At 41.4% G+C, this 22373-nt stretch overlaps 1 protein-coding gene across 1 annotated transcript in view; it reads left to right on the top strand.

The window, feature by feature from the left end:
* The window catches only part of dph6 (diphthamine biosynthesis 6), an 87390-nt gene that overhangs the window by 48707 nt on the left and 16310 nt on the right, over positions 1-22373 (top strand). The window contains exons 11-12 of the mRNA XM_015969806.3: positions 1915-2044; positions 2164-2338. Of these exons, the coding sequence (XP_015825292.3) occupies positions 1915-2044; positions 2164-2338 (305 nt within the window). The remainder of the gene's footprint in view (positions 1-1914; positions 2045-2163; positions 2339-22373) is intronic.

The raw sequence follows: 22373 nt of genomic DNA, 5'->3' as shown, positions 1-22373 counted from the left end.
GCAACGCAACAGCGCTAACCACTGCGCCCATGCCATAAGTAATAAAGGGACACATTTTCACAATAAAGTGTACATATAGACAAATATCTTACATTTTAAAGGGAATTTGGGGCCTATTTGAAGTAAGTTTATGTGTAAAAGTAAAAAAAAATTCTAAGTTTGTTGTAAAATGTTCACTTGGCAGCCTCTTTTTGGAGAAATAACGTTACGTCCGTCAGGACTGATGAACTAACGTTGTTTACAAGCATAAATGTCACCAGCTGCATCCAGTTGAGCAAATATTTCTTAATATTTCCTCTAAACTAGTTGTACAATGACAGCCATCTAATGGAATATGAGATGAGTTCACGTGAACTGTAAGGAAATTTGGAGTTGCTAACCACTCTGGAAATCGATCCATTTAGATAAGTCATTATTAGCCCTTCAATACCGTCCAAATGGACCAACAAAAATCTGATTGCTTCTGTCATAAAACAGCTTCAATCTCCTCTAAGCTTTGCAGTGGTTTCAGTTATTTTTACAAACATATCTGCTAGATTATTTCTCAGCTCGACTTCACCCTGGATCACACCAGAATGTCCACATTTAGCTGCTTCTGGTGAAATTTACTCTCACAAATAACCACAGATTTCCATGGAAACAACAGTGTAAGGCCAGATAAGGTAGTAAGTGGTGTAAAGGTTTAAAAAACCTATGTTGCTAAATTGCTATGCATAAAGTTTGGGGACTGAAGCTGTAGGACAAGAACAAAACAGTTTGGTCATGGCTCAGATCAGCAGTTAGCTCATCAGTCCCAACGAAAATAAACTGGTTTTATCAGAACATAGGCCATTCAGGAAGTTATGTATTATGGGTAAGGTAGTAATATATTTTCTTTAACTCTGAAACACACTTTCTGTGTTCTGTTAAGAACGTCTCAGGTTAGGGAAAAATCTACTTTTGGTTTCTGTAATAAATAAATAAAGTCATAAAGAAGAACACACCCAAGTTTCTTTTCCAAATCCATTAAACAATATTTTGATATATGGACATAATCTATAATTATTTACAATGATTTTGTTTCAAATGTAGTTAAGCAGCTTCTTGCTTTTTATATTATCACATTAATGGTCAAATCTTCGATCAATCAGTTTGTTCCATGCTTTTCTTTTAGTCGCTGTGGTAACTGCACACTCGGAGCTTGAGAACTCATTCCTTACTCAGAAGTGCTCGTCAACTCTGGAGCCAAACTGTGTGTCAGAAACTCTTTCTGTCAAAAGAATATGATAGCAGGCTGGCCACCATACAAGGACAAGCATTTTAAATTAACTCCAAACCACACACACACACACACACACACACACACACATACTCAGCTATGTCGGACATGTTATCATTTCTGGCCTGCAGAACTTGAGAAGTGCACAATTTCACAATGCATCTCTCTTTTTTCTCTCTCTTTCTTTTTTTTGATGGAGATAGAAAAGCAAAAGATGAAAAGCATATTTAATGTTTATGCCGGTGTCTGGCTGAACAGCCTTCACAGTGCAGAGACAATATTAAACAAGTTAATATTTAATGAACAACCTCTTTGTATGAGGGCGAAGTAGTGTGAGGCGCTCTTGTTGGCAAAGGAAAAACAAACTCGAAGCTCTTTCAGATGATTGTAGGGAGAGAAGGCTTTCACTTTGAGCCCTGGTGCTTGTGTTTGCATCTAAAACCTGCAATATGCACACACACACTGCTCTTTATAGAGCACCAGTTTAAAGGACATGGATTTCAGCATCATCCTTTTTGACCTTTTATATGTAATGGCATGGCATTCAGATGACTGACTGCTGTATCATTCATTACGCTCAAATGTACTGTACTGTGTTTGCTTAGCTGAGGCTCTTTAACTTTCATTTGAACTTAAAATGTGCTACCTGTCTCCAGGTGAGTTGGACCGCAGATCATGGAAGCTGGAAAACATCATCTTGGTTCACCTTTATGTGAAGAACATGGAAGACTTTGCTCTTCTTAATGCGGTCTACAAGAAGCACTTTTATACAAATCCCCCAGCCAGGTAAAGGTTCTAACACATGTAGTTTGACTTTTTCACCTTTTTCCCCCTGCTTTTGTTTATTGTCATTCTTTATTTGAGCTGGCGCCAGTGCAGCCTTCATTGAGAGTTTCCTCTTGTAGGGTTTGTGTCCAGGCCGATCTGTCGACTGGTCAGCTGCTGCAGATGGACTGTCTGCTTCATGACTGGACTGAACCCCCGGAGGAAGGCTGCTTCCACCAGAAAGAAGCCCTGCATGTCCAGAGCCTGTCCCACTGGGCCCCTGCTAACATAGGGCCGTACAGCCAGGCCCTCAGGGTAAGGCTTGCAATCCTCCAACAGGGGAATGGGGATGCTAGCAGAGCTGACAGGTTTGATTTGATGACAACAAAGGAACAACAACAAAGGAAGTTGTAAACTCAAATGTTTACAATATTTTATGTAATTATTACAGTTTTAAGGTTGCATTTTTATTTTAAAAAAATCTATTTTAAGTCTGAAAATCACATATGTGAGACCTTTGAATATATACATTAAATTAACTTTAAGCGTTTAATTCAAACTAATTATTAATCTCTGATCATTTTAATCTTTTCCTATTTAAAGACCAGTCCTGACAGGGTCAGCTGGACAAACAAAAACAGACAAAAAAAACTATTATTATGAATTTCACAATTATTAGGTCACGTTTTGCTGTCTGAGAATGCTTTTATTTTTCTGTCATTTGGAACAATACTCACATCTGTTCCTTGTTAAATCTAAGTGTTTCCATTCTGTAGTTGTGTTTTAAGATGTTAGCACAGGAAAGAGGACACACTTCTAAAATTTACACTTCCATTTCTTACAGTTATATCCACCAAACACTATGTGACACGGTGTCCATTGATATTTCTCCATATGGTTCTATTTCCAAGCAACACTCTTAAAAGAATGCCTTTTTAAGAGTGATAATTCGGGCTAAACAATCTTAGGATAAGACCGAATTGCAACGTTTCCCAGTAGAAATTGCGATTAACGATTTTCTTCAAATCAAGACTCGGCGCTTTATTCACAAGTAATATTTACGAGCAGGACAGGACAAGAAATTACGGTACACACCATCAAAAGTTTAAAGGTGTCAAACACTGAAAAACAATATTTGAAGGATTATTGCTAATCATATTTGGTCACTCAGAGTTTTTCATGCAGGCTGAACAGGAAACTGGTCTCCTACACCTATCTCCTGCATTAGCTTCTGATAGAAAATAAGACGGTGAAGCGCTAGGATTTGAAAAGCCTTACAGATTACGTTACACTGTCACCTAACATTCATGGACTCACCCGTCTCGACTCGCCACGAGGAAGGCTGTTGTTGGTTTAGCTTAATGCAAACAACAGAGAACATGTCTTGTAGAAGAAGCTAAGCATTAGCTACTCCACAACACATGGAACTCCTTCAGGCTTGTGTTATATGTGGAAATCAAACATCAATGTTGCAAAGCAGAGTCACATTGCTGTTATTCATTCGGAGGCAATCTGTCCAAATATCAGGAAATAAGAGTCTAAAAACTCGCCGTCTGAAGCTCAGCTCTGATGTGGCAATTTTTTAGTACCTGAAACAGGCATATCTGTAGTACGACTTACATGGCATTCATTTCTATTAGAGAAATTTAGTGACATGGAAAATTAGTGACCCAGTCAGCCACAGCCATAATTAATATCGGTTGTAGTGGCGATTCAAAAAGAAGAAAAACAACTTGAAAATTACTTCCCACTCTCTCCCCCTCTCGCCGCTACCACCGTAACACTTTTAAATCCTCAGATGTCTAAAATAGTTGATACAACCCAACTTAGGTCAGTCGGGAGCACTACAAAAAAAAAAAACGCAACTTTGATGATCACGTGATTGCATTGTTCGAAATCGCAATTTTGACCAGAAAACGATAGATCGTTCAGTCCCAGTGTTCATTCCGTGTTTGGACATCGTATAACCAAATATTTGAAGCTTTCCTCAGTTTTGTTAGGTGCTAGTCAGCTGTTTGTTTTCTTTATCACCAAACAGCTCAATTCTGCCACCTGCTGACCGCAATTGGTAACTGCAGTTTCCTAAAAATGTGATCTTTGGACACTTTAGCTGTTGCATAATCAGAAAATATTTGCTATTAAACTCATTACGTTTTCAAAACTGAGCCAAAGTATGTGATTGTGATGTAAGGGTATAAAAACTGCATATAGCTCATAAGCAATCAAGGGCTCCGATGTCCCTTTGAGGGTTTTACTTTCACATGCAACACCACAGCAATCCTGTTGTTGTTTGAATGAATGAAAAAAAGTCCTTCTCATTAGTAATCTGTTAAATCCTGATTTCAATATTACACCCAAACACATCACGATTCCATTATTGATCTTTTATAAATGTGTCCCAGATACTGATGAATGTGTGTGGATGCAGATGATCGGATGACAGATTATTATGATGAGTGCCTTTGCCTTTCCTTATAAATACAAATCCTTTTACTCGCTGGCCGTGCATACCTACTTTTGCACTTGTTTGTAAAGCAGCATCTTTCATATTGTTTCAAACCTCACAAGAATGTGGAATTCAAAGGCTAAGCAGAGGAAGTGTGGGCCGTGGTTGCACGGTTGGCTTGGTGTTGTGTTTACCCAGTGTGTATTATGTAGGATTACACTTGTCAAGGTACTGTCAACAAGGATAGTGTCCATCTCCTCCACACTGTCCTTGATCCTTCAGCCAAATCCATCTGTGAGTGAGAACATGTGTGGATTAGCTGCTGTTCAGAGCTGGGCGGCATATCTTAGCAGTGTGTCACTGAAGTTTGGTTCAGATTCCTGAGATGTAACTTATGGACTCGGGGTTTGTTTTCAACATGCCAACAGTGTTTGATTTCCTCAATGAAGCCTCGTTGAGACATGAAATTAAGGTCAGCTGTGTGTGAGTGCTGTTGCCTCTTGATGAAAAAAATCTAATCACTCATACTGCTAAATAATTATCATTCATATTCGTAGCAATTTGGGAATCCAAGAAAACGATTTTGCTTTCTCAGAGCTGTGCGTGCCACTTCACCCGACCCGTGTGTGGTCTTTGCCTCCACGCAACGATGACTTAATTTGATCTAAAATTTATTAACAACTCTTCAGCACAGCTACAATTTTTACATATTGATACAATTACCCCCTTGCTGCGAGCAAGCATGCAGACCTCACCCCCATCTCTCATCACTACCCTGTTGTCTCCAGCCTAATGACAGTTTCCATTGGTGACTGTTGCTGCGTAGCACCATAGTGCCATGAACTCTGGCAATCACAGTTAAATTAGAAAAAAGACACTGCTTTCTTAGATGAATCACTTTAGAAGTGCCTCCAGTTAATGTTGAAAATAATTACTAAACGAAGGATGGCGTTAGATGAGTTAAAGCATCAATATGGGATTTTAAACACATCTAGGGAGTGTGTTCAGCTCTGTGCATCAGCAAGACTTTTGCAATGGTTAATTTTAAGGGATATTTTTGCCATTTTAAAGTGGAAATCCATCTAACTCAATTTCCTGAATGGCCTCAGTTAGAAGAAATTGTGGTTCTGGTCTTGATACTGATAAGCTAACTGGTCCAAACACAGACAATGGAGAGACACATATGTTTATGTGTTAAAATTTTTATTGGCTTAACAAATAAGAAACACAGATTATTTAAAAAAAAGTGTAAACACAAATTTGGAAAGATATTGCAGATGAAATTTGCCTTTTATTAAATTTGATTTTTGCTTTTAACTCATTTTTCGTGGTAAATAGGATCACAAAGCCTCACTACCATTCATTGTTGTTGTTGCTGATGATAAACTAACATTTATTTTCAAAGCCAAGGAACTAGAAAACAATCAACATGTCAAATAAAGGCAATTTAATACTTTCACATGTGGACAATATTGTTGGTACCCTTCGGTCAGTGAAAGAAGTAAGAAATAATAATAAATACAAGTTAATTTAACCAGTGAAAGTCAAACACTGTTTTTCATCTATGCTTTAAATGTAAATTCATGGAACTGTAGCCAACCTCCCTGACAAGATCCCAGACAACTTCTGAAGAGATCCTAGGTGAACTTAAATCTCAAGGAACATCTGTGTCAGATTGCAAAATCCTTCATTGTTTGGGCCAAAGTGGACTACATAGGAGATGACCACGGAGGACACCGCTGTTGAAAACAAATCATTAAGAAAAACCAGACTGGAATATGCCCAACTACACATTGACAAGCTGCAAAGCTTCTGGGAGAATGTCCTACAGACAGGTGAGTGATGGATTGAACTTTTTACCAAGGCATATCAGCTCTATGTTCCCAAATGGAAAAATGAAGCATAAAAAGGAAAGAACACTTTCCATACTATGAAACATGGAGGAGGCTCTGTTATGTTCTGGGACTGCTTTGCAGCATTTGGCACAGGGTGTCCTGAATCTGTGCACCATACAATGAAATCTCAAGACTATCAAGGCATTCTAGAGAGAAATGTGGTGGCCAGTGTCAGAAAGCTTGGTCTCAGTCACAGGTCATAGATCTTGCAATGGAACAATGACCCAAAACACACAGCTAAAACACCCAAGAGTGGCTAAGAGGAAAACAATAGGTTATTCTAAAGTGGACTTCTATGAACCCTGATCTCAGTCCGTTTGAGCACCTTTGAAATGAGTTGAAACATGTTATCTGGAAAAGATGCCCTTCAAACCTGAGACAACTAGAGCAGTTTGCTCATGAGGAGTGGACCAAAATACCTGCTGAGTGGTGCAGAAGTCTCATTGACAGTTACAGGAATCATTTGATTGCAGTGAGTGCCTCAAAAGATTGTGCAACAAAATATTAAGTCAGGGGTACCATAAATATTGTCCAGGCCTTTGCTATTACTTTATTTTTTTGGTAATTCTGTTGAAGCATGGTTGATAGAATTGAATTTTTTTTATCATTACTTTTGCCAGCTTCAAGTTATGTCTGTGCCTGTTGTGTATTCATATATATATATATATATATATATATATATATATATATATATATATATATATATATATATATATATATATATATAAACCTCTCCCTGGGCTACCACCTTACTGTGGTGGAGGGGTTTGAATGTCTCAGTGATCCTAGGAGCTAAGTTGTCTGAGGCTTTCTTCCTCTGGTAGGGTCGCCCATGGCAAACAGGTCCTAGGTGAGGGATCAGACAAAGAGCAGCCCGAAGACCTCTTATGATGAATTATATAAATTGAAACCATGTTCCCTCGCCCGGACATCGGTCACCGGGGCCCCCCTCTGGAGCCAGGCCTGAAGGTGGGGCACGTTGGCGAGTGCCTGGTGGCCGGGCTTTCACCCATGGAGCCCCGGCCGGGCACAGCCCGAAGAGGAAACATGGATCCCCCTTCCCATGGGCTCACCACTCGTGGGAGGGGCCAAAGGGGTCGGGTGCAGTGTGTGACAGGTGGTAGTTGAAGGCGGGGACCTTGGCGGTCTGATCCTCGGCTACAGAAGCTGGCTCTTGGGACATGGAATGTCACCTCTTTGGTGGGGAAGGAGCATGAGTTGGTGTGTGAGGTTAAGAGGTTCCGACTAGATATAGTCGGACTCACCTCAAGGCATGGCTCTGGCTCTGGAACCAGTTTCCTTGAGAGGGGTTGGACTTTCTACCACTCTGGAGTTGCTCCCACTGAGAGGCGCCGAACACGGGTGGGCATACTAGTTGCCCCCCCTCTTGGTGCCTGTACGTTGGGGTTTACCCCAGTGAATGAGAAGGTAGCCTCCCTCCACCTACGTGTGGGGGGATGGGTTCTGACTGTGGTCTGTGCTTATGCACCAAACTACAGTTGAGACTACCCACCCTTTTTGGAGACCTTGGAGGGGGTGCTGGAAAGCGCTCCTTCTGGTGACTCCCTCGTTCTGCTGGGGGACTTTAACGCTCACGTGGGCAATGACAGTGAGACCTGGAGAGGTGTGGTTGGAAGAACGGCCCCCCCGATCTGAATTCCAGTGGTGTTTTGTTATTGGACTTCTGTGCCAGTCATGGATTGTCCATAATGAACACCATGTTCACACATAAAGGTGTCCATATGTGCTCTTGGCACCAGGATACCTTAGGCCGCAGCTCGATGATCGACTTTGTTGTTGTTTCATCTGACCTGCGGTCGCATGTCTTGGACACTCGGGTGAAGAGAGGGGCGGAGCTGTCAACTGACCACTACCTGGTGGTGAGTTGGCTCAGATGGTGGGGAGGATGCCGGTCAGACCAGTCAGGCCCAAACGTATCGCGAGGGTCTGCTGGGAACGTCTGGCAGAGTCTTCCAAACTTTTCCGGGGGAGGCGGGGGACATTGAGTCTGAATGGACCCTGTTCCGTGCCTCCATTGTTGAGGCAGCCGACCGGAGCTGTGGTCACAGGATCGTTGGTGCCTGTCGTGGTGGCAACCCCCAAACCCGCTGGTGGACACCGGCGGTTAGGGATGCTGTCAAGTTGAAGAAAGAATCCTATCAGGTCTTTTTGGCCTGTGAGACTCCAGAGGCAGCTGACGGGTACCGGCAGTCCAAGCAGAACATGGCTCAGGTGATCACCAAGGCAAAAACCTGGGCATGAGAGGAGTTCGGTGAGACCATGGAGCAAGACTTCCATACGGCTTCGAGGAGATTCTGGTCCACCATCCGGCGCCTCAGGGGGGGGGGAAAGCAGTGCGCTTCCAACACTATCTATAGTGGGGATGGTGTGCTGCTGACCTCTACTCAGGACGTTGTGGATTGGTGAGCAGAATACTTCAAAGACCTCCTCAATCCCACCAACATGTCTTCCAGTGAGGAAGCAGAGTCTGAGGACTTTCAGTAGGCCTCTCAAATCTCTGGTGCTGAGGTCACTGAGGTGGTTAAAAAGCTCCTCTGTGGCAAGGCTCCAGGGGTGGATGAGATCCGCCCAGAGTTCCTTTAAGGCTCTGGATGTTGTGGGGCTGTGTTGGCTGATGCGGCTCTGCAATATCGCATAAACATTGGGGGCATTCCCACTGGACTGGCAGACGGGGGTGGTGGCCCTCTTTTTTAAAAAGGGGGACCGCAGTGTGTGTTCCAACTACAGGGGTATCACACTCCTGAGCCTTCCTGGTAAGGTCTATTCAGGGGTTCTGGAGAGGAGGGTCCATCGGATTGTTGAACCTCATATTCAGGAGGAGCAATTTGGTTTTCGTCCTGGCCGTGGAACACTGGACCAGCTCTATACCCTTAGGGGGATCCTGGAGGGTGCGTGGGAATTTGCCCACCCAGTCTACATGTGTTTTGTGGATTTGGAGAAGGCGTTTGTCCGCGTTCCTCGGGGGGCCCTGTGGGGGGTACTCCGGGAGTATGTGGTACCAGGTCCTCTGATACGGGCATCTAGGTCCCTGTGTGACCGGTTTCAGAGCTTGGTCCGCATTGCCGGCAGTAAGTCGGGCTCATTCCCAGTGAGAGTTGAACTCCGCCAAGGCTTCCCTTTGTCACCGATTCTGTTCATAACCTTTATGGACAGGATTTCTAGGTGCAGCCAAGGTGTGGAGGGCATCTGTTTTGGTGGCCTGAGGATCAGGTCTCTATTTTTTGCAGATGATGTGGTCCTGTTGGCTTCATCAGAACGTGATCTTCAGCTTTTGCTGGAGCGGTTCGCATTCAAATGTGAAGCTGCCGGGATGAGAATCAGCTCCTCTAAATCTGAGACCATGGTCTTTATTCGGGAAAAGGGTAGAATGCCTTCTCCGAGTCAGGGATGAGGTCCTGCCCCAAGTGGAGGAGTTTAAGTATCTTGGGGTCTTGTTCACGAGTGAGGGAAAACTTGAGTGTGAGATCGATATGCAGATTGGTGCTGCATCTGCAGTGATGCGGGCATTGTACCGGTCTGTCATGGTGAAGAGAGAGCTGAGTCAGAAGGCGAAACTCTCGATTTACCAGTCGATCTACGTTCCTACCCTCACCTATGGTCATGAGCTTTGGGTAGTGACCGAAAGAATGAGTTCGCGTATACAAGCGGCCGAAATGAATTTTCTCCGAAGAGTGGCTGGGCTCTCCCTTAGAGATAGGGTGAGAAGCTCGGTCATTCGGGAAGGGCTCGGAGTAGACCCGCTGCTCCTCCACATCGAGAGAAGCCAGTTGAGGTAGCTCGGGCATCTGGTCAGGATGCCTCCTGGACGCCTCCTTCGTGAGGTTTTCCAGGCACGTCCAACCGGTAGGAGACCTAAAGGTAGACCCAGGACACGTTGGAGGGACTATGTCTCTCACCTGGCCAGGGAACGCCTTGGGATTCCCTCGGAGGAGCTGGCCCAAGTGGCTGGGGAGACGAAAGTCTGGGCCTGTCGCCTTAGGCTACTGCCCCTGCGACCCGACTCAGGATAAGCGGATGAAAATGGATATATATATATATATATATATATATATATATATATACATATATATACATATATATACATATATTATATATATGGAATTATTGAAATAAATCAACTTTGTCATAATATTCTGATTTGATGACCGGCACCTTTATATCACAGTTCAGGGTCGGACCTTAACTCATTCACTGCCATTGACGACTAAAGTTTTTAATCGCGTTTTTTAACGCGTTCATTCCGAACGTTTTTCTGGACAGAAAGTTCCTGACTGCCAGTATTTTTGAGCATTTTGCTCTTTTTTAAGAGTCACATAATATTATGACATGTAAACAACCAAAATTACCAAAAGACAGAGTCGACTCACTACTTACATCAGGAAGAATCCGTGTGTTTCTAGCCTTTTCCATTCTTTCACAATCCATTGTGGAAATGTGTGCTGCAGAAGCTTTTCCGGTTTGCTCAAAAACGCTGGCAGTCTGGAGCTTACTGATCAGAAAACAGCTGGCAGTTAATCGTTTTTATGGAATAAAAAAAATCATTCATTAACTCTGGATTGCGGTTTTAAATTTGGTTGTTTGTAGACTAGACATTAGCCCTCCCTGCCTTAGATGTAAACTTTATTTCTCAGACAGTTAGTAAGCTTTAAAACATTTACACACACACACACACACACACACACACACACACACACACACACACACACACACACACACACACACTTCAACATGGCAGGGAGCTCAATTTTATAAAAGAAATCAGTTATTCTGAAAGTTTTATTTTTTGTTACTTCTTGTCTTTGTTTACCTTATTGTTTGTCAGTCTGGTAGAATCTATGAATAATACCCATTAGGCTATACTTCATTTAAGAATGTCCGTAAGCACTATGCTTAATGTCCAGCCGTATTGAAGCCAGTTTATTTGTCTGTGTCCAGTGATTTGAAAGACAGCACATGGCTAGTGACAGAAAACTGCCTCACAGAGTGTAGCCACTGTAGGTCGCTACTTGTAGGGATGCCGTTGGTGGAAGCATGGAGAAACCTCTTATTGGACTGGCATGTGATGGATGCTGGACCTTCAGACTCCATCCATCCATTCATCTGTCTGCTTGGCTTGTCACGTCTCTCAGCATCAGCTCTCGGAAATGGCAAGCCGACTGAATGTCGACTTGTTCTGGCAAGATGACAGATTCAGATCCGACTTGATTTAGAGGAATTAGTTAACCTTTTTAATGTCAAAGCTGGGGGGCCTCTTGATGTATTGTATGTTGAAATATAATCCCACATTGCTTTAGTTTCAAGCCTCAAGCTACACAGAAAGAAATTCTTTAATTTCTGTTTAGTTTTTGCACTGTCATGTTACAGTTTTTTTTACTTGATTGACATGTTTAGAGGCTGCATCAAAAATATGGCAGCATACTCCATTATTTATTAGCATTGAATTATTGAGTTTTTGCTTCACTAATTGTTTTGTTCTTATTTGTCAAGAATCTATTATAAATATAGCTATGATAAATTTTAGGCATTAGTTAAATAATCAAGTTAGCAGTGCAACTCTTTTCATCAGTCAATTTATAAAAATGCAAATGATGTTTTTAGACATCCATGTATGTTGCAAAACATCTAAACAAATTACAGCATTCCAACAAAAGCCATATAATGGCATGCTTTTAAAAGCAAGCTGCCTTGCTGTCTTTTTTCATTAAGTGGAAGATGCTTTTAAACCATTAAATCACATTAATATAATTGAGTATTTCTTTATTTTTAGCCACCGGTATTCCATATTTTTCTACAAAAGTGTGTTTGAACCAATGACAAAAGATTGCACCAATAAGTTGGCAGATGAACTAAATTAGTTGATCATCTACTAAAGCTGGAGTTGGCAACAGGGGTCTAAGACTGAATGATTTTGTTTTCCCCCATGTCTATTTAAATTAATGCTGCCTATTTGGTCACATTCCCTTTGGAAGCACATTTTCTGAGGCAAACACAATAGCCAAGGCAGGTCTGAATAGAAGGACGATCAGCTGAATGGTTGTTAAACATCTCCTCTTTCCTGTTAAGGCAAGTGGCTCACCCCTGGGATATTTGCTGGGAAATTATACTCACTGATCACATTCTGTGGGGTGTGTTTAGGGAGCACCAGCCTCGGGTTGCTTGTGAGAACACCAACCCCTTTGCCTCGATTGCCTAATTGTGAGTGACACTCAATATTGTGGGAGATTGTCTTGCACGCACCAGCGATAGGATTTGCATTGGATTTTGAAAATTGTCAAAGTGGACTGGTGAGGCATCAGGAGGGAAGTAGATCTGACGCTGCCTATTAGCTTCAAATGGAGGGGGTGTACCAAGGCTGGTGGTAGAATTTGAATAATCTTCTTAGAGGAGTCTAAATATCTAAAAACAATGGGTTGAACTTTGTCTGGCCCTTTTGAGTGGAAGTTAGAAGGTCAGGCTGAGTTAGTGTCGCGTTTGGCCACCCATGGTGATGAGGAAGCATGTGAATAAACAACCTGTGCTTAGTTCTGTTTAGCTATAAAACTGTGCTTTATTGAGTTTTAACAAATATTAATATATTTGAAAAAAGCTGATACTGATTTCTCACTAAAAAACACAAAGTTTAATCATGAAATTAGTGATGAACCACAGAAATGAGGGTAATTTCTATAGTTTGGGTTGTTTTCATTATGTTTGTTTGCTGCAAAATAGCCAGCTTGCAAAAAAAAAAGAAAAAGAAAAAACCTGCTTCTTTTACCGTCATCTCATCAACACCCCACCCCCCATCCAGCTCCAAACTTCCTGAGCTCACATCTAGAGACTACATCTACCTCAATTATCACAGAAGAGTAATTAGTTAAAAAACAGTGTGCGCATGCATCCGCGTTCAGGGAGGTATTCATGCAGCACCAACAGATTAATTAGGACGTTTAACTTCATTTCCAATACAACAAAATGAATCCCATAAAATAGGAGGCGTCTCGGAGGAGGTGCCTGTCAGCATCTGATGCCTCTCCCCTGTTTGCCATAATCTATTAAAACCCTGCTTTTATCTCACCTCTCCCTTGTCATGCGTTATGGATTTTTTTCATAAACATGGCCCATACTTCATAAATGTCTCAATTTTCTAGTCTATTAACATTACTTCAAAAGCGCTTGATAAAAGAGGAGGGCATGCGTGAAATAATGCTCCAATAATACGAAATGCTGGAGGCTATAGAACAGTAGGGGCGGCTCTCCAGCATGCACGCTCAGACAATGCAAGGGATGTTATCAAGTTTAATAAAGGAACAAATGATCACTTCCAGCAGAGGAGGAAGGGGGTGGGCGGGGCGGGGAAGAAAAGGGGGTGGGACCTGGAGGAGAACAGTTGTCGAGTAATTAAGCAGATGAAAAATGGGTTCTTGAAGGCTTCGCGGTTTGAGGAGATATGAGATTGAAGGCTACTCAGAGAATTCTTTAGCACTTGTAGTTACTTGCAGCAGAGGATGTTAACAGATTTGTTTTTCCTTTTTGTTTCACTGAGAGCAGAAGCAGAATAGGCTCGTTATTTCTTTGCCTGAGCGCCTGAGATGTGCGCTGCAAGTTGAACCTTTTGTCTGGGGAGAGTCGGAGAGGTTTTGACTGACAGTCGGGCCTCACCTCAAAGCCTTTCCACAGAGAGCATTGATTCAGTTCCTATCTCTGCATCACCTCTGTGGGCTTGTTCCCAAACACTGGGGTCAACTTGCATCGCTCGGATTGGACAAATAGAAAACGTGCTGATCAAACTCAGTAAGACCCGACCACAGAGGCATGTCTGCTGTTAGCCCCGGGGCCAACTCTAGCAGGGACACATGTGGACACACACGTACACACCTGCGTGCTGTTTGTGGTTAGATTGTGTGACAGGGTGAGCTGTTTCCGATTGTTAAAACGAGTCACTGTATTACGCTGTATTACACATAAGACATTCAAATTCAAAATACACGTTATCTCCAAGTATATGTCAAGTAATACACATTTAGTTTCAACATAACAACGTAAAAACAATGTATGTTACACTATACATTTAAAGGAAAACTACCCCCTAGTGTCTGTTTGTTTAACCGAAGCAAAACTTATCTCCTCCTGTGTTGTTCTTTTTAACACCTTAATCTAACATCGGAAATGTCTCCCAGCCTTCATTAGTGTCTGCAGGAGTGCTTGATCACTAAATTAAACAAATCCGCTGTGTTCACGATCTAAAACATGCAGGAAATGTGCTGGAAGCAGAATGCAGCGCCAGGTATATCAGCCCTATTTTTTCTACATCTCAACAGACCAATCCGGCACTCTGAAGTTGCAAGTGGAATATTCTGGCCACAGGGGGCAATAAGGGCTTGGCTGGTCTTTCATTAACTGTGTAAAAGGTTATTTTAGCACAAACTGGCTTAAGACAATGGTTAAAAATATGAAAAAGTTGCAAAGTCTTAAGCAACTAGGTTTAGTGGGACAGGTTGACATAGCTTGATTAAGTACACCCAAAATTTAATTTCTTACAGTGAATGAATACTTTCCTTTTTTTTCTGACATAGCTGTAAAACATATTTATGCAGCTCTGATTCTGATGCATCTCCACATCCTTAGAAGTATATTTGTTTCAACACTTGGTCTTCGCAGTGTCTTGGGACAATGCTGAGCTGCTGAATGGGGGATGGGAACTCATGTCTCTAAATGTGGACACATATATGTGAGAGGTCAGATCACAGCACCTTTTTAATCTGATGAGGGGGCAGTTTTATGGGAAGTGGTAGACAGCAGCAAGGGTAATTATGTGGCTTCCAGCACTATCCTCCCAGGCTCCTGTCTTCCCTCCCCTTGCTGTCCCGCTGTGACGGCGTGGAGGCTGACCCGCCTTGGCGGTCATCATTTTCATAAGGCATCGCGTCTATCGCTGCATTATTCCGCACTGCTGTCGCTGCTGCGGCTCCACGTGGGCACGGGCTGGTATCAGCTTGTACCAGGCGAGGACAGGGGAAGGACTGGATCTGTCAGACTGCATCGCCTCTCAGGCGGTCGCATTTGCCTGTGCTGCGCCTCTGCCTTGGCCCCTGCCACACTCCCACTCATTAATGGGCCCGGCCCTTGACAACTGATCCTAATTGCCTTTGAACAGCTCTCCATGTATTATTGGTGCCTGACTGCCTCGGTTCATGTCAACAAGGCTTTGGAAGTTGGGACAGAGTAGCTATCGTCCCGATTTTTCCTTCACGCACAGTGTACCGAAAAACACGCAGAGCCACACAACACAGAATTTGAACATGTGTGTCTGTAGATGCAGGCAGGCATTTACTCCTGCAGGAAGCCTTGCAGGACCAGGTGTCCCTCAAGAAACAGCTGGTCTCTGGTAAAAAGTCAAACGAATATCATTTGTGAAAAGGGCATTGTGTTGCTTAATGTGTCAATTTGGGTAGTGTGCCCAAACATTTTACATTTAGATGAATGCAATCAGTTCAAGTGTTGGAATATAATTATATTTGATAAATGACAGACACTGCTTTTTAATTTGAGAGAACCACATGCAGTGTTTGTGTGTGTGTGTATTTATTTGAGCATCCTTGTTTGCTTCTCACTTTGTCAGTGCTGATAAGCAGTGTGTCTGTGTGTGTTTGCATGTGTGTGTTTGGGGGTGGGGGGTGTTCAGAGCCATCAAGAAGGCATCTGAAAAGCATCATGTAAGGATCCCACCGCCGCAGACATCTGCCAAGACATTCGTGCTATTACAATTGCAATCACAAACACTCAGTCAAAACACATCAATTATTTGTAGTCCCATGTGTGAATTATTAGCCCATATCCAACTATTTACTTCCCATTTCACCCCGTATTAGAATCCAGTAAAAGGAGAGGTGGGGTGGCCCACTTGGCTTTTTTTATTTGCAGAATAAAATAACTGAATACCAGATGCATAGATAAAAAGCATAGTGGCGTGTCCTGTCCACTCCCATCACTGTCTGAGAGAGGAGAGATGTATGACCATCCCATTACTATGGTAACTAGCCACTATATTCAGGGCTGCCCCGGTGTGTTTCTTCCCCCTGCAGTGACGAGAGGGCATAGCTGACAGGGCCTACACACGCCCACACACTCAGTTGACACACAAAAGCATACAAATAGGATGGATCCGGCTAAGATTTATTTATGAAATGTATGTTTGTTAAGGAACTATATAGTGACCAACACATGGAACAATAAGAAATCCACCTTGTACAATTGACTCATCGTTTTTAGTCCAAAACACTGTGTATAACTTCATTTTTAGACTTAAACATTACATATGTTTTAGATGAAAACTCTTCACATTCACCTGCTGTCTCTGCTCAACACATTGTTGCAGTTAAGGCAATAAAAAAAGATAAAAATGAGAAATGTTACCAATGATTTTTGCATCTGTACTGCTGCAATTCCACAGAAATTAAAAAAAGTTTTCAGTATGTGGCTAAAAATGATTATCATCTCCTACTGTAAAAAAATGCCACCTTGTCTTTATTCATGAATGTATTTTTTAGCTGTGATCCAGATGACTCGGGAGAGGGTTCTTGTTGAAGTCTCATTGATTTTCAGCCTCTTGCTCCACTATAAATTTCAAACGGAACAATTCTTTAGAGTACTGGGCTTTAACCCGGGTCATTCAGGTTCCAAATACTGTTGTTATTAAAACATGCTTTGCTGCAGAGGAAACTGCAGGGTTTCAATGATCCACAGCCTCTTAATTCTGTTCTTTTTTGATATGTCATCACGTTCGCTTTAAATATAAATTTATTATCGATACTATAGATTCATAATATAAGGGGATTTCTAGTCCCATCGGTGTAATAAAACTGCGATGTTAGGGGTAAGAGTTCGTTCATGGGATATGGGCTACATATTATTTACCACATGTCAAAATTTATTGAATTAGATGTGGTGCACTGACGCAAATGTTAATATTTGCTATATTTTTCATCTGAGGCTCAGAATATTTTCAGAACACTATATTCCAACAGTGGAAATAATATTCTCTGCTGCTTGTTTTCAGAAAAAAACTACACTTAATAAGATATTTATGACAGTTTTTTTCCTAAGAAACTAATTTGTCCTTTTGGTTATCTTTTACGGTTGTCTTTTTTTGCACCCATGGTGTACTTAATTCCTTTTCACACACACACACACACACACACACACACACACACACACACACACACACACACACACACACACATATAAATTTAGCTATTTAACCCCTAAAATTATCATTTTTAAAACTATTTTTACCATTTTTTCCTTTCCCTCAATTGAATAAATGTATATGTTAATATTGTGACTTATTTTTCCATTTAATTTTCCTGAAATAAAGACTATAAATAAAATCCAAGGAAACTCTCAATGCCTTCTTGCCGTCTGGTTAGAGCAGGGTGGAAAAGTATTGCCGATGTTCTGCTTGCTCCTCTTTAATGCAACCATACTGCCATCTGTTGAGAGGAAGAAGAACTACATTTATTTTCTTCTCTGCAATTCTTCTGCCATATTTTAATGTCATTTTGTCATTATTTGTTATTTATCATTTATTTGTGAATATGGTATGTTTTCTCTATTACAATCACAGAGCACGAATAAGACTTATTGAGAGTATGTGTCTGTCCTTTTTGAAGAAGGTAGAGAGAATTTATTTTGACAGCTGCCTAAAATGGGAGATAAACATTCATATTGTCTCATACTGTGTATATTTCCCAGACTGTAATACCTTTTTGCATGTATCACCTGCTTACTGAAGCTTATTTAGCTTCACCAGCATTGGCGGTTGCTGTACTTCTGTATCCAGGTTAAGTTGGTGCTTTTCTTACCAGCTAGACCTAAAGATGCAATCTTCCCCAAAACAGGGCAACATAGAAGAGACGAGATGATCACAGCTGAGAAGGGAGACAGGACGGGGGATGAGGGTTGCAGTTTCAGCATCATTCAGTCAGACAACATGCCCCTCAGCTGAAACAGCGAGACCCTCCCCGATTCTCTCGAATTAGGGAGATTAGCGGGAAAGCGCATAATGCAGGATGATGGAATTTGTCATAATTTGCATTGTCCTGGAAAGATTCGGCTTGATAGAGCGATGCGTGGAGGGTCTTGTCATGTCCCACGGGCAGGTCATAGAGGAAGCTTGGCAGAAATGATTTTTGCGATATGTGCATCAGTCGTAAAAGCCTCACAACCAATTTGTCAACAAAAATGTGAGGTCTGGACAGTTGAAGGCAGCGGGGCTTTTTGCCCTAACCCGATGAAAAACCGTGCCCCTCCATCACTCTTCATTCACAGCCTAACTCTGGTGTGGCACAGTTCTCCAATGCAGAAGACCATTTTATTACATCTGCCGTATGATTTATTTAAACATATTTTTTTACATTAATATAGCAGTGGTCAGGGTATCAACTGACACACAAGAAAATATCAGACTGTGCTGTAACTCCTTATTAAAGGAAAACATGAATACATTTGTTTTTTTGTTGTTGTTTTTTTGTTTTGTTTTTTGTGTGCCTTTTCAGATTCATCTCCCTGAGTGGTCAGCATTCGACGCCCTCTGACCTTGGGTGTAGTTCTGAGTGGCAGCCCCTGACCAGCATAAAGCTGACCAGAGCTGACGCTGTGGTGTTACAGCTCCACACAGTTCAATGTCTACAGAGTGGACATGTCGAGGACAGATAGAAGAAACAGAAAAGAAATAAACAAACTAGATTAGAAATGTGGTGGAAAGGATGGTGGAATTATACCCCAGAGTGACCAAATGTTGCCTCATCAACAGATCATTATTAGGGATGTAAGAAAATATTGATATGGCAATATATTGCGATATTTTCCCGCAATATTATATTGATATTTAACTCATTCACTGCCAGCCGTTTCCTGATCACTAACGGCCTTCGCTGCCAACGTTTCTCACCATTTTTACTGTTTTTTTAAGAGTCACAGAACGTTGCGCACTAGGATGATGTTGACGTCAAAACAACCAAAACAAAGAGGAGACTCACCTCTTACATCAGGAAGAATCCGTGTGTTTTGAGCGTTATCCGTTCTTTCGTAATCCGTTGTCGAATTGTGATCGGCAGACGCTTTTCCGGTTGCGCCTCACTTTTTTTTTACAGGAACGGCCCAAAACGATCACCTAACACATGGATGTTCTGCTTCCTGATCACGTGACGTGTGACATATGCGGATGAAGATCGGCTTCAGGGCTGAGATGTTTGTTCTCTCAGCGCGGGGGCTCGTTCCGATGCTCAAACAGTAAAAAAAATGCAAATGACGACTTTAGTCGTCAATGGCAGTGAATGACTTAAAAGTTGTGTATCAAAAATATCGATATGGCAATATATTGTGATATTTTTCCCCGCGATATTACATCAATATTCAAAAGCTGTGTATCTAATTTTTGTAAGAATTTACATGCAAACATTTGTGCATTTTCTTTTGTTTTGGTGCAATTCAAATGTTGACCGCTAGTTGGCAGCAGTGTGCAATAGGTATCGTTTCCACCACTGAAATGTAATTCCCTTTATTATGGTTCAGATACCTCATGTTAAACATGTTGCGTATCAGTTTGGACTGTTAATTGAATATTCCTACAATAAATTCAGTCAAAAAAATCGTTAACTGACTGAATGTATTGCAATTTATCGTGATGCATAGTATTATCTCCCCTGTATCGTGATACATATCATATCGCCAGAATTTCACCAATACACAATCCCTAATCGTTATAGTTGTATAATATGAAACTTCTCTCAGCATATTTTAACGTATGTTAGCACTTTGTTTGTTGAATCCATTTAAAACCTCAGAGAACAACACTGAGAAATCTGTGTCTTCTTGTGCACTTCATATGGCTATTTATGTCGCCGTTTAAGACACACTAATGTTTTGTGACAGATGAGCATACAAGGGTTAGGCTCAAACTGGGGCACTAACAGGAAGTAAAAGTAGGGGTATAGAAAGAGGAGTAGATGAAAAAGCCCAATATCTCTCGCTGTTCTGAGCAAGCCTTAAATGGAGAACAGCAAACCCAAAGGTTCCGTAGGGGAGAGAGAAAGGTTGCGGTTCTCCTGGAAGGTTTGTAGAAATGAGGTGTCACAAGAGGATTTCCTCAGGGTGCGGTACAAGATGAGCCCATTTCTTATCATTTCCCACTCCCAAATGTGATCTGCTTTGAATTCACTAATGCTGAAAGAACCCCACAGACTTCCAGATGAAATCTCAGCACACATCCCTGACAAACTGCCATCCACCACACGAGGATTAAACAGGCCTCACATTTCAAATCCCTGCCAACAAGATGTAATATATGCACTTAAATACATGCAACAAAACTTCAGTTTTTGATTTTGTCATTTTGGACGATTTTACGCTGTTTTATATTCAAAGACTTGTGAACAAAAGAAAATGGCTAACGAGAAAGATTTAGGGGAAAAAATGTTTCAAAAATGTTTGCATGTGAAGAATTAAGCAAAAACTGATTCAATTTAGGTCAAAATGTGTTAAAAGTTGATTAAATATCAAATTCATATTTTTATGCTAATGCTTGTGATAACATGTCTTAATTCACATCTTTTCTTAACTTATTAAAAGTGAATATCTTCATATATATATCATGTGTATTTTTTTCATATTTTACCAATTACTTTGATTACTCACATTGTTGCTTATGGGACCCTTACACATTACGTTTTACACATTTTTTGCACATTTTGTATTATCATTTTTCCAGTTAAATTATGTATGAGTCTCAGTGGAGAGAAATGTGACCATTAGCATATCTGATGGGAACGGTGGAGCCGTTCTCCACCTCTCTCTGTCCTTGGAACGAGGCAGAAAAACCTGACTGTTCGTCAATACCAGGTTATTTTATCCACGCGGGCCTGGTTCATCTACACCATTCTAAAGTTCTGCTAATGACACCCTGAGACGTCCTCAACGTGATGGGGGACCCAGAGGGCTCCAGCACCAATATGAATGTAGTCTAGCTGTGTCTGATCATCTCTGGAAGCCCGTTGACAAAAAAACACCGCAATTAGAAACACCTCAGACGCTCCAATCTGAAATGGGACACTGACTAAGTGTACTTACCGTCTACACCTCAGAGACAGAAAAAAAGATGTCTTTGTGGTTGGGGATCTTTCAACATGTCTCTGGGTGTTTAATGGGAAAAAATATGCTCATTTAACCACAAAGTAAAAGTAGATGAGATCAAAACTAGAGCTCAGTTACAGATTTAGGAAGACCTATAAGTCAATATTGTTTTGTTTTTATTCACTAAGCTAACTGTACGTTTGTTGAACTTAGTCACTGTAAAAGTGGGGTTGTTAAGTTTATCGTCAAGTCAGATTTATATTATTGCCTCTGTGAAAAAGCCTAATCTTATTGTTTGTAGTTCCAGTAAAAAAAAAAAAAGGTTTTAGCCAAAAGAGTTACACAAATAAACCAACAGAAACATGTTGCAGTTTTACACCCACGTCCCTTGGAAAGCAACACATTATCCCTTCTCTCTTTGGGCCATTTAGACCACCAAGGCTACCTTTTGAAAAATACTTACCTTTTTAAAGAAAGTTTAATGTCACATGCAATTATTTGACCCTTATGAATATTAAAGGTTCCCATCTCTGGCCTATTAAAAATGCATGTGGCATTGTGGTTGTTGATCACGTTTGGAACGGCCATGCAAATTGGACTGTCTTTTCTGTCAGGGCCTTAGATGAATAATGTAGCTGTGTTGTATGTTCAGGGACACACCACTGACAGTCAATTAACAAGTTTGATTGGTGTGCGAACGCATTCTTTTGAACTGTTAATTTTATGTAAATAGTATTCCCTCTCTCTTCTTTACTGTCTCTCTTCCCCATTCGCGATCAACACAGAAACCACAAAACCCTAGATCCTCAATTCCACCTCCCACTAAGAGTAACCAGAGTGGGATGCTTAATAATTGATCATCACACACCTGCTTGGTAGA

The sequence above is a fragment of the Nothobranchius furzeri genome, chromosome 18 (assembly GCF_043380555.1).
Source record: "Nothobranchius furzeri strain GRZ-AD chromosome 18, NfurGRZ-RIMD1, whole genome shotgun sequence".
Lineage (NCBI taxonomy): Eukaryota > Metazoa > Chordata > Actinopteri > Cyprinodontiformes > Nothobranchiidae > Nothobranchius > Nothobranchius furzeri.
This window is presented reverse-complemented; position numbering and strand designations above follow the sequence as displayed.